General features: G+C 38.7%; 1 protein-coding gene across 1 annotated transcript in view; it reads right to left on the reverse strand.

Annotated features, from left to right (window-relative positions):
• LOC138042788 (methanethiol oxidase-like) overlaps positions 1-8,847 on the reverse strand; it is a 120,270-nt gene extending 111,423 nt beyond the window's left edge. Inside the window, exons 1-3 of the mRNA XM_068888792.1 lie at positions 8,437-8,847; positions 3,107-3,270; positions 2,576-2,646 (exon numbers count right to left, since the gene is read on the reverse strand). Of these exons, the coding sequence (XP_068744893.1) occupies positions 2,576-2,646; positions 3,107-3,270; positions 8,437-8,557 (356 nt within the window). The 5' untranslated portion in view covers positions 8,558-8,847. The remainder of the gene's footprint in view (positions 1-2,575; positions 2,647-3,106; positions 3,271-8,436) is intronic.
• Positions 8,848-14,937: the final 6,090 nt, after the last annotated feature.

Below are 14,937 nucleotides of genomic sequence, written 5' to 3' on the forward strand. Positions count from 1 at the left end.
GTGTCACTGTAAACAACACAGTTAAGCGATTTGAATTATATATCTTTGCATCTTGTATCTTGAAAGTAACGAGTTTTATAGGCGACAGAATTTTGTACACAATGAAATATCGCGGACTACAGTCACAAAGTAACATATTCCTGACTTGGTCAACGCGCTCTCGATTTTCTTAGCGGACTTAAACTATGGTGACTTAATTCTATGACATTCATAAATTCGACAGCTAACGCTTTCAAACAGTACCACACATGACAGGAAAATTTTAATTGACCGCACGATAAAAATTTTTAAAACCGTAAGATCGGATGGAAGTCAATTTGCAACGCACGCGTAAAATATAGCTCCCTCTTACAAATTATTTAACACAGTTTCCTACATTAGACAAACGTAAAATTGGTATCAGAGTGAATTATACAGTTAACTGATTTCCATGATATATGATTGCAAACTGTATCTTGACGGGGACGAGTTTTGTAAGCGACAGAATTTTGTAGACGATGAGAAAGTGCGCACTAAAATGGACAAGTAACGCAATGCAACCAAGGTAAACATATCTGCGTCTGACAAAATTATTTAACACGGTTTGATAGATTGGAAATTTTTCAAATTGGTATCACTGTAAACTAGACAGTTAAGCAATTCCAAGGATGTATGTTTGAAACCTGTATCTTGTAGACAATGAATTTTATCAGGCCATGAAACTCAATTTTGAAAACGGTGAGTGGCATCGTACAGAATTTGCTGCACTTTCCCTCCTCCACGAAACTTCCACGTAACGCGCGCGGTAACATTATCCGCAGGAAATTTGATACCATCTAAAAATAACCTAAGAGGGATTACGATGGGAATAGGGCCAGTATGAGGGATTACTTCTCTTACCTTTATAATCTCTTGTTTAGAAAATATGGTAAGCCATCGATGCGAGAACCTTTTTGGTTATGACGTCATCGTAAGCTACAGTGCGCAAAATGTCGCACTGCTGGAATCCCTGTTTTTTGGTGGAAAGGTGCATGGCCAGCGTATTGCATTTGACACTGCGTTTTAGTAAAACAAGCAAATCTTTTGAAGACACCAAAAGCAAGCTAAGTATTTATTTAATATATCGTTATCGTACAGCGAGGAAAGAAGAGAAAGAGAGATAAAATAGAAAAATTTGTAAGCAGGCGACGAGAAAGCGATGCTCAACCTTTGAGCATCGCTTTCTCGTTACGTGAAAAGAGATCGATTGACAGCACGAGAAAACAGGCGAAATATCAGTGACAAACAACGAGAGAGAGAGCAAAAAAGACCCAGAATAAAGCAGTGTAAGAAAAAGCAAGCACGAGAAAGCTGAATAATGATGACGAAAAACGGCAAAAAGAGCAAGAAAGAGCACCGGAAAATGGACTCAGTAATTTATGGTATTAAGCAGAGAGGACTTGTCGTATGCTAAGCAGACTAGTTGTAAAAATTTAACTGATTAGAGTGTAATGTGAAGTGCTAAGTTTCTACCCCATATGAAACATGTGTAGGTCTAACGCTCACATGGTTCATATGGGGTAGAAACTTAGCACTTCACATTACATTCTAATCAGTTAAGTCTGTTCAAATATAACGAGTGCTACACGGCCAACGTTTGGAAAAACGTAATCCTTCCTTGTAGTTGTAAAAATATCTACAAACAAAAACATAAAAAGTAATAACTGAGGGGCTCCACTTTTAGGTTTGCCTTAATATGTATACAAAGTTCTTATTTTTTATATAAACCTCTTTGACTTATTCTCATATTGACCTTTATGTCAGTGATTAATTTTCAATGATTTTTCACAAGTGTAAAGCTCATTGGACAATCGTCGTTATTAGCCAACGTGACCTGGTTGTTCCTTTATTAACGCTATTGTATTTGTTTGAATTACTGCTTCCCGTAAACGGTCACACAAGACGAAAGATTAAAGTAATACCTTGCATAAATATCTGCGAACTCAACTTTTATGTTCTTTTAATGCAGGGTTTTTAGAGATGACTGGAGCCAGTTTCACCACTTTTAAGATACCTTCTTAGAAGGATTATAACTACTATACTGTATCACGTAACAGCAATGTTATGGTACCATATGAAACACCAATAGACCGTACCCTTTATGACGTAACGCCTCGCAATTCTTTTGTTGAGTGACTACTGAAACATTGCATTCTGGTATTTATAGTAGTCACTCAACAAAAGAATTTAGGTGCTGTACGTCATAAGGGGTAAGGCCTATTGCGCCCACTATTGTGACGCAATAGGTTACCATGGTAACATGAAAGCTCTCCAAAAACACCTTATATTTCGGCCTTACTTGACCCCCATCTTTAATTGTAGAATAGTAATGGGCAATTTGAGATAAAACTATCGTCCAAGGTTTTATAATAGTGGGCGCATAACCGATGTTTCATGTGGTACCATGATATTGCTGTTAGGTGATACAGTGTTGAAGTGACAACCCTTGTAATAAAAAGGTCTCTTCAAAGAAGTGAAATTGGTTTCAGACACCTTAATGCTATTTTGTCATAGTTTGGTTAGAAGAACGAAGATTGCAGGGTAAAAACCAACTGACCTACTGCAGGCATTCCAGCCACTGTGATGCAGCTCATCTCCCTTGTAAGGAACAGGCAGACGATGAATGACCTGTAACGGTGATTTATGAAGGTATATATTATATAATTTGACCTTTTAAATGAATAAGTCATTGTTATCACGATTTGCACATCGTAACCTTGCGCAAAGCGAGATGACGGGGTACACGCCTTGGAAGACTGGGGCGAAAAAACTTAAAACATCGCATCTACCGCACACCTTAACATGAACTACTTTACGTCAGTCGTAATAATTTTTATAGCAAACTGTTAGGATTTTACAATTTCACATTTATTCGATCAGACATGGGAACTTTCTCTTCTTTTCGTGGCTGTAGCCCCACACAAACAGTTATTTTTTAGCAGCAGAAAAATCATTCGTAGTAATAGTTTTTTGCTATGAAAGCGTGTGACACAAATATATATGTCTGTCTTTTTTCTTTCGAATTACCTGTGAATCCAACATCCTCAGTAAATGAAAAATGCCAAATAGAACGGTACCTCAAATTTACCTGTGAATACGTTGGAGATCGAGGATTGACGTCCACAGTAGCAAGATAATCGGGTTTGTCCACTCCAGTGTTGTTACGAATACATGGCAGGTAAACTATCTGTTCTCTCGGTCCTCTCATTGCGTCCAGTGGTGTGGCATAACCCGGCCCGCAACTGCAGTGACCTAACAAACAGGATTGATAGTTGGGAACTTAGCTAAGAGGTGGCAGCATATGAAAACACAATGAAAACAGCTCCAAACCTTTTAGGAGAGGCCGAAGTAGAGAATATAAGAGAAAATGCTGACAGCTTATCACTGACAAGTATTTCACGTATTTCAAATGGGAGCATATTTTGTCACAACTTCATTTGTAAATAGCCAGGGCTTTATAAATTTCAAACTGATTAAAACGTCCCGGGGGGGGGGGGGGGTACTCGATGTATCCCTGGTTGGGGAGGTGCGGCGCGGCCCCTCATACCCTGACCCTGTTTAAGACAAATATCGCTGATTTTCCTACCCATTTTATGACAGAATTCCTATTTTTGATACCCTGTTTAAGACATTTAAAAATTGATAAATCGATATCCTGATTAAGACAAAGCGCCGCGGAAAGAGGAGAGATTTCCTGAAGGCAGAACAAGCGAGAATAAACAAGCAAGGGTGAAAATTATCGAACTCACAAGTCTTGAGCTTAGAATGCTCAGTTACTCTTAGTGCAGACGAAGATGATTTGAGGGATACTTTCTTCTGCGAATTCAGTCTGGAAAAGCAGTAATTCGAAGAAGGGAAGTGGTGTGTGTGTTTGTGTCGAGGGAACATTTTGTGTAACTAAAATTGTGTAGTTTGGCAAGAACAAGGTAATTTTGAGGTTGCTACTACCACGAAAAGCCGTAAAATAGCAACAGTTTTCAGACATCGCATGCATCACGCTCTGATATGGCGAGAAAGAGGAATGAAGTATCTTTCGGTAAAATTCTGTTGAGGATACGGCAATTGTAACCACGTTCGTGGAGATATGGGATGAGTTCAATTGCGCGAAGGGTTAATGTCTCGTTTGTGGAGCAAATGAGGCGTAGTCTGAGAGCTAAGTCAGAGGGAATGGAACGTTTGGTGTATATGGGGTGACATGAAGAATGTAAAAGGTACTGATGTTTGTCAGAGGTTTGTCAGAAGGCTTGGCGGTAATTTGACTTTTATTGAAAAGGATATCATGTGAATGAATCGATTGCATGTAAATTTGATGGTGGGATGAATTCCGTTGAGGTAAGTTGTCAAAATGTTGAAGTTCTCCAATGAGTGTGTCCATATCCCTGGATATCGTAAATTGAGATGTCCTTTATGTAGCGCCACCATATGAAAGGACGGAAAGGAGCTAAATTAACTCTTCCCTGTCCGAGGGGGGCCCCTTTGACGAGTGAAATCGTCTGGCGTTAGACAGAGTAAAATCTATAAGTGTCAATCATGGGCAGGAAAGGGTTAACCTCAAGGAAAACAAAGCATTTTCTTCAATAACAAATGACACATTCTAGTAGCCACATTTAAACAAGGGTTGGGATATCTGTGCTGTAATCGGAAAGCGCTACATCCCCTTCACTGAAGACACTACTAAACTGTACACGGTAACGTTAAGAATGTATCTTGTTTTGCTCTCAATTAATTGCGCTATCCAATTCAAAAGGAATAACAAATTAACTAAATTTTCGGGGGATCATTAAGTGCCATTAGTACTACGGTAGTTTCGACACGTTGTGTGACCGATACAAAAACCCCACAAAACACCAAATACCTTTCATGAAACCGATTACAACGACGACATGAAAGTTGAAACAGGTACTAATGCCTTAAATAGAAATTAACACTTCACCTTTAGCGAAAGCGGGCGATCCACAGTAGAAATTATTTTGTGTACCTCAGATTTCGTGACGTTAGTATGGCCATGATACTGCAGATGACGTAAAATGAACATGTGGCCACTAAAATATGCCGTTATAATTCCTATAAATTTACGCTTTTTAGACCTTACAGAAACTAGCCAGTGATAACAAACGTTACAATTTGTGGATACGAGGAAAAACAAACGGTCCCCAATTTATAACGGGTGCTTTTTCTCTTGCTTTGCGTTTTACCATCTCGATTTGGAACGAATGAGTTCGAATGGAATAATCCTCACTTTGAATACACAAACACAACTTACAAATAGTGTACCTGGTACCGCCATGCGATGGATACCTGAATGATCCCTTCATATGCCAACCTTTTTTCTAGTGAAGTAACAAACCAACGCCTTAACTCTTAAAACGCAAAGGTACAAATTCCAACTCAAAGGGAATTTCATATTTCGGCAATTTATTTCTTTCATTGAGTATGTCACCCAGAAACTCAAAAAAACGATCGGGCCTTTCCTTGATTCGATCGCATTCAAAAGTTACAGAGCACTTTTTACAATGCCTGCGAAATTCTCGCGCGCTCATTAGTTAATTTTTATTGTCAATAAAAGCGGACAGACACATAATTTTATAATTTATGAGAGGATGACGTGATATTGCTTGCGTCAGATTGAAGTTTCTCCCATTTTTGTCTCGCGTTCTTCTCGTGTTTTGATTTAATTTTGACCCCTCTGCGTTTTTGTTATTGTAAAAAACAAATTGATGTCAGTTTTTCATGCGTCTGTCCTGTTATTGACAATGAATTTCGTCATAACATTCATGATCAACAACAGGACAGACGCATGAAAAACTGACACCAATTTGTTAAATCGAAAGTGTTAGCTTAAAACTTGGACGCAGAAAAGGCTCGGAGCGATTGCAGAATACCCGGCCACTATTGTTTTCTTAAAGCGGCATCGTTTGAAGAACGAGGCCTTTCTGGCCCTGAAATGCCCCCAAAGGGTCACTCTTCATTTGTAATCTCCAAGGCAAAAATCAAAGTTTATTTTTAGCAAAACAGCGCCTCAAGAGAAGCCTTTTGTGTCAGACGACCAAGCCCTGCCCCAACACCTTTCCCCATAATTGGCCAAGCAGAGGACGCCACATTTTTTGCGGTCACAGCTATCGGTCTCTCACAAGTTCTAGCTTTCATTGTGACCAACATTCCTCGGATTTTTGACGCATATTTTCGGAGCAGATCGGCCTCCATGCTAAACAGAAAATTCAAAAAGGACGCGCATATCGAGCTCATCATCTCTTCAAAAAAGTGGAGGCGTTCCAAAGCACCGTTTTCTCACAACAGGTATACATTTAATAACACGCTCTACAACTTATTCGTACACTGACTTACAACTGGTCAGAACTGTAAAAATGAAAGAAGAGGTTTGAGCTGATACAAGACCCGTAATATCTATAACAACTACAGCCTCGAACAAAATTGCTGCCTTTCCATAACGGTGATTTGTCAAAGGGGCTCAAAAACTCGCGTGCAAACAACATTGCGAGGAGACAGTGAGCCGCGAAAGTTTCAGATCTGTATATTCGTTTATAATTCCAAGGAATTTTGTCACAGAATCTAGAATTTTTATTACAACCGCTGCCAGTTGCTTGCTTTGATCGGAGCATCCCACGTGGACGCCTAATTGGCGTCTTGTTTACCTGGGAAACATACTTGAAGCTTTTTGTCCAGAGACGAAAGATGAAATATGATTCATCCTCTCCCTGTATATTTCTTCATCATTACGATTGATATCATTTTTCCGTTGTTGCTTTATTTATTATTATTGTATGGCAAACGCTAAGTCCGTCAAATTTTCACCATGCCGTTATTTATGCCCATCGGGACGAGACATAAAACAACACACGCCATTCATATGCAGATATTAAAGGGTATGGCGTTCCATCTCCGCCAAAAATCGAAGTTGTAACGCAACATCCAACTTTACACATCGACATCGGACTGTGTCATGTCAACAATTATGTTCACGAAAACAAACTTCGAGCTTACCAACACAATGTCGGTAAATACAAATCAACTTCCAACTTAAACGATCAACTTTTCATTTTACGTCGCTAATACCAAGTTTTTAGGTCAACTTTACACTTCATGTCGTCAATACCAAGTTCATTAAACTTCATACTCATATACATTGACCTCTGATATACAATCAAACTGTTCAACAGCGCTAGCGCGTGTGAACCTATGACTTTAACATAGACTACGATAATCTGCAACGCAAAGTCAGACTTTGTCAGATCAAGTTCAACATTGTAGCGCCATGTTCGTCGCTACCCGGGGTCGCTACGTCCCAATCCGCCAATAATTATGGGATGTCAAAAATTGACGTTATTGACAGTAATGACAATGGGGGTGACAGGCCTACACAACTACACGTGTTTTAGCGAGCTTAGAGTTTGGCTCGAACGAGTATGTCTTTTAAGGATCTGCCCCTTTTGTACGAAACCATCGGGGATCTTGAAATATTTCGCTAAGTAGCGGTTGTTGCAGGATTAAATGCCATTTGTTTAAGATTAGGCACCGCAGGATGGTATTGTGTGACGAAAAGACAAGAATCGCTTATCTTCTTTGCATTTCTGTAGGAGGGCTTGTTTCCTGTTTTTAAATTTTATCTCTGAGAGTGTAGCCGTAATCAGGCTATCTGGATATCCTTGTTCAATAAGGCTTGCTTTAAAATGCGAGATTTTAGTTTTGAATTTCTTTTCAGAGGAAAAATGAAACAAATTTAAACTACTGACCCCAACCCCGACCTCGTTGATTAAACTATAAAAGGGTGACGCTGCAGTTACCAAGACTAATCAAATTACGCGGCATGGACTAAAATAGTCTCCTAAAAAAGGGGGAGGGCAATACATATTGGCTTTGCAAGCTTTCGCAAACTAAATAAAAATACGTATGACAATGAAATTATATTGATGACGTAAAGCAACTGCTGCTGATGGTTTCAATCATGTGATAAGACGGTCATGTTGATGCACGAAATAATAGCAATTTATATATGGCTCATGCTTTACATTATAATAGAGTCAAATTCCCAAAAGACTTTTCCCTCTATTGTTCTTTACACCAACATAGCTGCTGTGACGTCAGCTGAAAACCATCTTTTCTTAGACTTGGTGAAGACGATTCAACAAAACTATTGAGCAGTTACTATACAATGTATAAGACTAACATTTAAAACAGTAAAATGCAGGAGCTGAAACTGCATGCAACTGATATACATAAACTATGAACTTTAATGCACAAAAACGAAAATTGCAGTTCGGAAAACGTTGGAGGAAACGAGAGATTTGTCATGTCGTACACATAGGCGAACACCTGGTAACACTTCCAAGTTATTTGAAAAACAAGAGTTTTTATTTTAAATTGATCAGTGAATGTACGACTAGATCAGTATGGACTCACCTCCACTCGCCATTTCATTCGAACAATGCGATGTGGTAAAAATCCAGTTGAGACGAACTTTGTTCAACAGAAATGAAGTAATCCCGTATTGTTCACCCTTTTCGATAGGCTCGTTTTTCATGTCACGCAACGTGCACTATTTTAATCTCCCCGATAGTTGCTGCCTACTCCGCCCAAACCCCAAAGCATTTCGTGCAACAAATCATCAATAATTTTCGGTTACAAATTGACGAGAGCTTGTGTATCTAACAGACAGTAATGCTGCGGAACGTTTTGTTTCTACTTTTGTTTCGACCTAAGCTGAACTCATATTCTAATTTTTCTGCCGATTTTAGGCTGAAACTATTCTTGTATGCTGTGATGACCGAACAGTTTTTACCGACCTAATACATGTAAATGTAAATGTAAATGTGTTATCCTTAAATGACATTTCCTCTTTAGAATGAATGACATTTCCGTTTTAGCATGTATTGGGGTATCAATTTCAAGTGTTCGATGTCTAAATCTGTTCGCGTTACTTGAACGTGGTGAAGATGTCACGCCAGACGACACTTTCACAGGAAAGAAAGTTTCAACTACGTTGAGAGAAAGAAATAATTTTATACTCCCTTTAAATAAGTCTAATATATGCCGTTTTCCGCTAATGACGTCAAACTCATGCTTTTAAAATTTATTCCGAAATGTACAAAGGCTTCAAACAAAAAAAGAAATCGGAAACGTTTTAGGCCTTTGTACATTTCTAAATGAAATTTGAAAGCAAGAGTTCGACGTCATTGGCGGAAAACGGCATATATTAGACTTATTAAAAGGGTGTATATGGTTAAGTTATGAATGTATAATTGCATTGTATTTACAGGTTTTCAACCTACAAAATATATCGTTATTTCAGCTTCGATATTCTTATAAAATATGTTTTGAGGAAAAAGATTGTAGCATTGGTAAGAAAAGCAACCGTGCATAGAAATGAGTAAGGCACAACCTAAGGTTGTGTGGTAGTCGAACTTTGAACTAAAGCTATAAGATTGAAAACACTAGAAGAGGAAGTCATTTTCACTGCGATGTTCGGAATTTTGATGGGTGGAAGCTTAAATGCAGTTTGGCGATTATTTGGAAGAATTGTGAAAATGGGTGTAAGGAAGTATGGAAGTTGACCAACTAAACTAGGAGGGTTTGGAGGCATGCTCCCCCAAGAAAATTTGAAATTTAGTGGCTCTCAGAATGCCATTTTCCTGCATTCTGATAGCACCTCGAGCCATTCAGACACACATTAAACAGCACCTCCTCCAGAAAGGCATAATTCTGCCTTAACAGTAGTTGCAAACGACTCTGTTGCTTACTTTCATGCCCGGGGGGGGGACTCCCAAATGAAACAGACGGGGATGCTCGTCGTCTCGCTTAGGGGTGTAAATTTTGGATTTTGGTCTCGCTTAGGGTGTTCCGGGCAAAGTGCCAATATTTTAAGCAGCCAAGATCTCGTTTAGGGTTCCGCGAAGAAACACAGAATTACGCGAAGAGAAACAGAAGTCAAATTTTCTTGATTAAGAAAATAACACAAACAGCGGTGATAAACATTGTATTCCAACGCATTTTTATAAAACTTGATCGTTTCGCTTGAACCGATCTCAGAGGTCCAAGGTCGTCTATAAAGCTGTCTGCTGGAACTGCGATGAATTCTACATTGGAAAAACAAAACGAAGACTCCACGACAGAAAAACAGAACATTTCAAGGCCCTATCTAAAAGTGACCATTCATCAGCCATTGCTGATCATTAAATGGGATCACTTTGACATTTTAGCGTCCGGAAAAACTGACTTTCACTGCAAAATTAAAGAGACTTTGTTCATTCAAGAGCTAAAGCCTTCCTTTAATGTCAATGTTAGTAGTGAGAAGTTATTGCTGTTTTAGCTATTACTTTTCATTATGTTTAGACACGTACTGCTGCAGATCATTTTTTTCAGTCTAGGTTCCAGACCCCTATTATTTACGATATATATATATATATATATAGTTTTTAAAAATTGTAACGGTCACTTTTGAAAATATGTGTTGACTAGCATACGAAACGTCAAGTTTTATAAAAATGCGTTGGAATACAATGTTTATCACCGCTGTTTGTGTTATTTTCTTAATCAAGCTACGATGGCCTAAGAACAAGAGTCAAATTTTATTTTTAACTTGTTTTTAGGGGTCAAAATTTCCTTAAGCCACGCCCATATTAGTCTCCTTTAGGGGTCACAAAAAGCTTGAGCCACGCCCAGATGGTCTCCTTTAGGGGTTAAATTCAAAATTTCCGACGAGCATCCCTGTCTGTTCCATATGGGAGTCCGCCCCCCCCCCCCCCCCCCCGGGCTTTCATGTTATTCTGATTTGTCTGATAAAACCACCAGACAAACCAGAATAACATGAAAGTAAGCAATAGAGATAATTATACTGTGTTTGACTATACAAAGTGTTAAAAAGGGTTGACAGGCCTAGCGTGGTCTGGTTTCTGTTGCCTTTTGTTATAATTTTGCTATCTTGAGTTATTTGAATGGACTCCTCTTTTAGGCGGTTCCTGTAGGATTCATTTAGCAATGGTTTTTGCCCTGTGAGGCTTTACATTTGAATCTCTATACTGCCGTGTGATACTTTTTCTTCCAAGAAAATATTTGGTCTTGATAATAATGTTTTTAGGTTCTAGGTGTTCATTTTCTCAGCAGTAATCTGAATGTGACCTTATGTCCTCACGCCTTTGCGCCAATTACGTGGGATGCATAAAAGGCATACCACGGTAATAGTCCAGTTGCATTTTTTTTAATTACTGGGTAGCCAGTATGGCAAACCCAGTAGGGGTCTACGTAGTGGGAAATGCGTAGATTTCTCTGTTGGACACAGTAGAACGATTAACTTAACCGGCAATGGCGTCGAAAGTCATGTAACGCGAATGGCGTTTTAGTGGATCTTTGACCAAAATATACCCTTATGAAGCTCAATAATGGCAAGTCAATTGGATATACAGGCGGTGGAATCTTAAAAGTGACGAGTAATTGACTTCGACAACAATCTATCGCCCGTCGAGCCGAAATCAAAGTGAGCTGTATTTCAAACATGTTACAAAGTGTGCTGTTATGTAGAACACTGAAACCAAATGGAAAATTCTCTGGTAACTTATGGGTTCAACAAAGACAGAGAACGAATCGAACACCTTACGTGGATCTGTAATCAACTCTGCACAGTCTTCAGTAAAAACAAAATTGGAAATGTGACAGCCAAGAATTATTTGCAAGAAAGCTTGTCGTCTATTTTGTGCCTCATTATTCAAGGAAAAGGTTCTTCATGGAAACGGTTTGATCCTGAAATTTAGTTGGTTGCAATATTGCGCATATTTGAGTTTCTTCTCTTCACGCACGTAATGAAATAGAAGGGGTTTTGCCTCTCATAGCAAATATGTAGTTTGCGTCAAAAAAATTTTTCGCTGGAAAAGGTGGCCTTTGTGAATTTATCATGTTTTATGATATGCAGCTTAACTGGATAGCTTTTATGGCAATAGAAAAACCATTTTCTTGTTATTCAAGGAAAAGGTTCTTCAGGAAACCAGAAATACATGGTAATTTGACATGATTGAGTTTCTTGTCTTTACGCACGCAATGAAGAGCAAATATGTTGTTTGTTTCAATAAATTTTTCGCTGAAAAAGGATTCTGTGGTATTTTCTGCCTTTGTGAATTATAATATCGTGTTGTGTATTGAATTTTCGAGCTTAAGGTTGAAATGTGATATGGGAGAATTTTTTTAGTATTGCCCTGTAAGCAGGAAGGGTTCACAGGCCTGTTGGAAGCGTGCTTGAGTTTCAACAAAATGAGCCCCAAAATCAGTGAAAAATTGTGACGCAGATGAATAATAAAGTAGCTGCTATTTCCAAAATGATGGAATTACCTGGTGATAAATAACGTCGTACGCGTCTTGGAAAGTAAATTTTGACTTTGCATAAACAAATGGTCAACCTCAAAGAGTTCGGCGATTGCGATCTTTGTTTTGACTTCGCTCATTTCATTGTCAAACTTTATAATACTTGACAGAAAAAGAAACTTACAAAAACCCGGTATCTTGCCATCATTTGACACAGATGCTTCACTGTTTGGCGGGTAAACATGCCGCGGTAACTTAATCACGACGCCCGCTGAATTCCGGCCATGTCACTTTGCGATTTATTTGAAGGTAGCAAAAATCTCCCAAAATGTTTGTCGCTGATCGTAACTTTTTATATTCTTTATTCACGGTTCAAAATTAATGTTGTTTTCATGTCGTAAATATTTTATTCTCGATCGACCGTCCCGGAAACTTCCTTCTGCTCTTTCTAAGAACTGTGTATCAATAGTTATTTACTTTTGCATCAATATTTGTTTTGCCTTAAGCAAGCTAACAAAATATGTACCTTGCTGTTTTCTTATTTGTTAGCGTTAATAGTATTTTTGGTCCGATGCTTCTTTTTTATGATGGGTATATTGTTTTAGTCTCCCATCCTGATTCAGGGTTAACTTCAATGAACTTTAGTATTACAAAGCTGTCAGATGCTCAGAAGGCACGCTTAAACTTTTGTGAAAAGAAGTTGTGAGGGAACTTGAAAATTATCAGCATGTCAGCCCAGAAGCCAATGTTTCTCGCTTCTTTTTTATTTGTTATTCTTCAGAGACTGGAATGCTGTAGTTCAATACCACACAATTCAGTGCCTTCTGATTTTCTGTAGCACGTACCACAGGCAACCCAGTGTATGCTTCACGGAAGCATCTCGTTTTTCATTGTAGTCACAAATGTGCATAGCCCACGGATAGTAGATTAGCCACTCGATAAGAACCCCGTATGCTACAACCGGAACCATCGCGCCTCGAACTCGGGCCACGCGCATTTGTCTCGTTTGTTGTCACAAATGTGTCCCACAGATGTTTTCCAAATCTCCCGTACGGCGATTAGAAATCTCACTCTTCTCTCTTCTTCTCTGAGCGCAGGCTATACCACTCTTTGCTCGCAATATAAGCTATAGCAAATCCTTCTCGCCCGCGATGATTAAACCTCGCATCTGAATTATTTGATGAAGTGGACAGACGATTTTTCCTGGGCAACCCTAAAATATAGAATCCGGAATCCGGAATCCGGAATCACAGGTCATTGTTTTACCAATACAGAGAGTAAAAACTATCCTAAACATTCATAAAAGCTAACCTTAGGCCTAATTAGGCCTGTTTAGCGGATCTCTTAGCTTTTATGAATGTTTAGGATAGTTTTTAGGGTTGACCATTTTTCCTTGAGAACGGCAAGCTTTGAAGGTAAGGAGAATTGTCTCCGGTCTCGTGTGTTTCACTGCATGTAAGCATTTGATATTGCATCGAACGAATACTCCAATGGATCTGTTTTTCTTGCGAACCAGTTTGTTCAGTCGTTCCAAAAGATTTTGTGAATTGAACCTGTGTGTTCAACTGGCGATTGTGTCAAACATCTTGCGAATCGAACCAGTGTGTTCAATCGGCCATGACGCCATCAAATTGTAAAATCAAAGCTGCTAGGTTTTCTGATTTTTTAATCCATACCAGGTAAAAAATTACTTTAAAGTAAATCTTTTACCAGTTTTAGGCACCGTAACGTTTTGCGTTTTGAAAATACAGCATTTGGAAATTTCAAATTTCGCCTTGCGTCTGGTTCAAAAAACGGTTTTGCCTTGTCGTTTTTGGCAAATTATTAAGCATTAAAAGCTGTAGAAGACATGTTTATGCTCATTTAGTTCACTTCACGAGCAAAAAGAGAGGGCTTTTATCGCAAACTGAGGTCCAGATGTTTTGTTGATTCGAGGCCATTCGAGGAACAACAACTTAACATGGCGTCTCCATATAAAGCTCTGTAAAATTGAGTGACATGTTTCGGCAAATAACTTAGAAACAATGCACCAAACAGACTTTGAGACTTGGAGCTGTAACATTTCATTTCCTTGGCTTCTTTCTTTGAACGGTTTCGGATTTATTTATTTTTACTACGTGACAGTCTACAGACACTCTGAGTGTGTTGTGAGTCAACACCCGCCATTAGAAAGTAATAAATCAAGTATAAAAAAGGATTAATGTCTTCGTTACTGAGATTTTGCGATCCCAGTGTCTTTTATCTCCTACCCTCTCGGGGAGATGAAAGATTGTAAATTAATATATATCTAAGCGGTTGTGTAAACAACAACAACATAAATCGTGAAAAGAAATATAGAAGTGGCAATCAGCCCTGCAGAGCGCTCACAAGCGACCCACTTAGCAACGACACTGCTTGAGTATTCCATCGATATCGCCATTCCTCAAAGTACAGGAATCAAAAAACGGGAAAAGAAGATTGGAAAAAGCCTTTAACAACCAAAAACACCATTGAAATCAAGCAAAGAAAAAGAAGTTTATGAAAATATAAGATTAGAAGTCTTCTGCAGGGACAATACTCAGATCTACTCAGTGGTCTCTCTCATATCCAACGCACTCTCGTGGAATAATTGTT

This window comes from Montipora capricornis, chromosome 3 (genome assembly GCF_036669925.1).
Source record: "Montipora capricornis isolate CH-2021 chromosome 3, ASM3666992v2, whole genome shotgun sequence".
Taxonomy (NCBI): Eukaryota; Metazoa; Cnidaria; class Anthozoa; order Scleractinia; family Acroporidae; genus Montipora; species Montipora capricornis.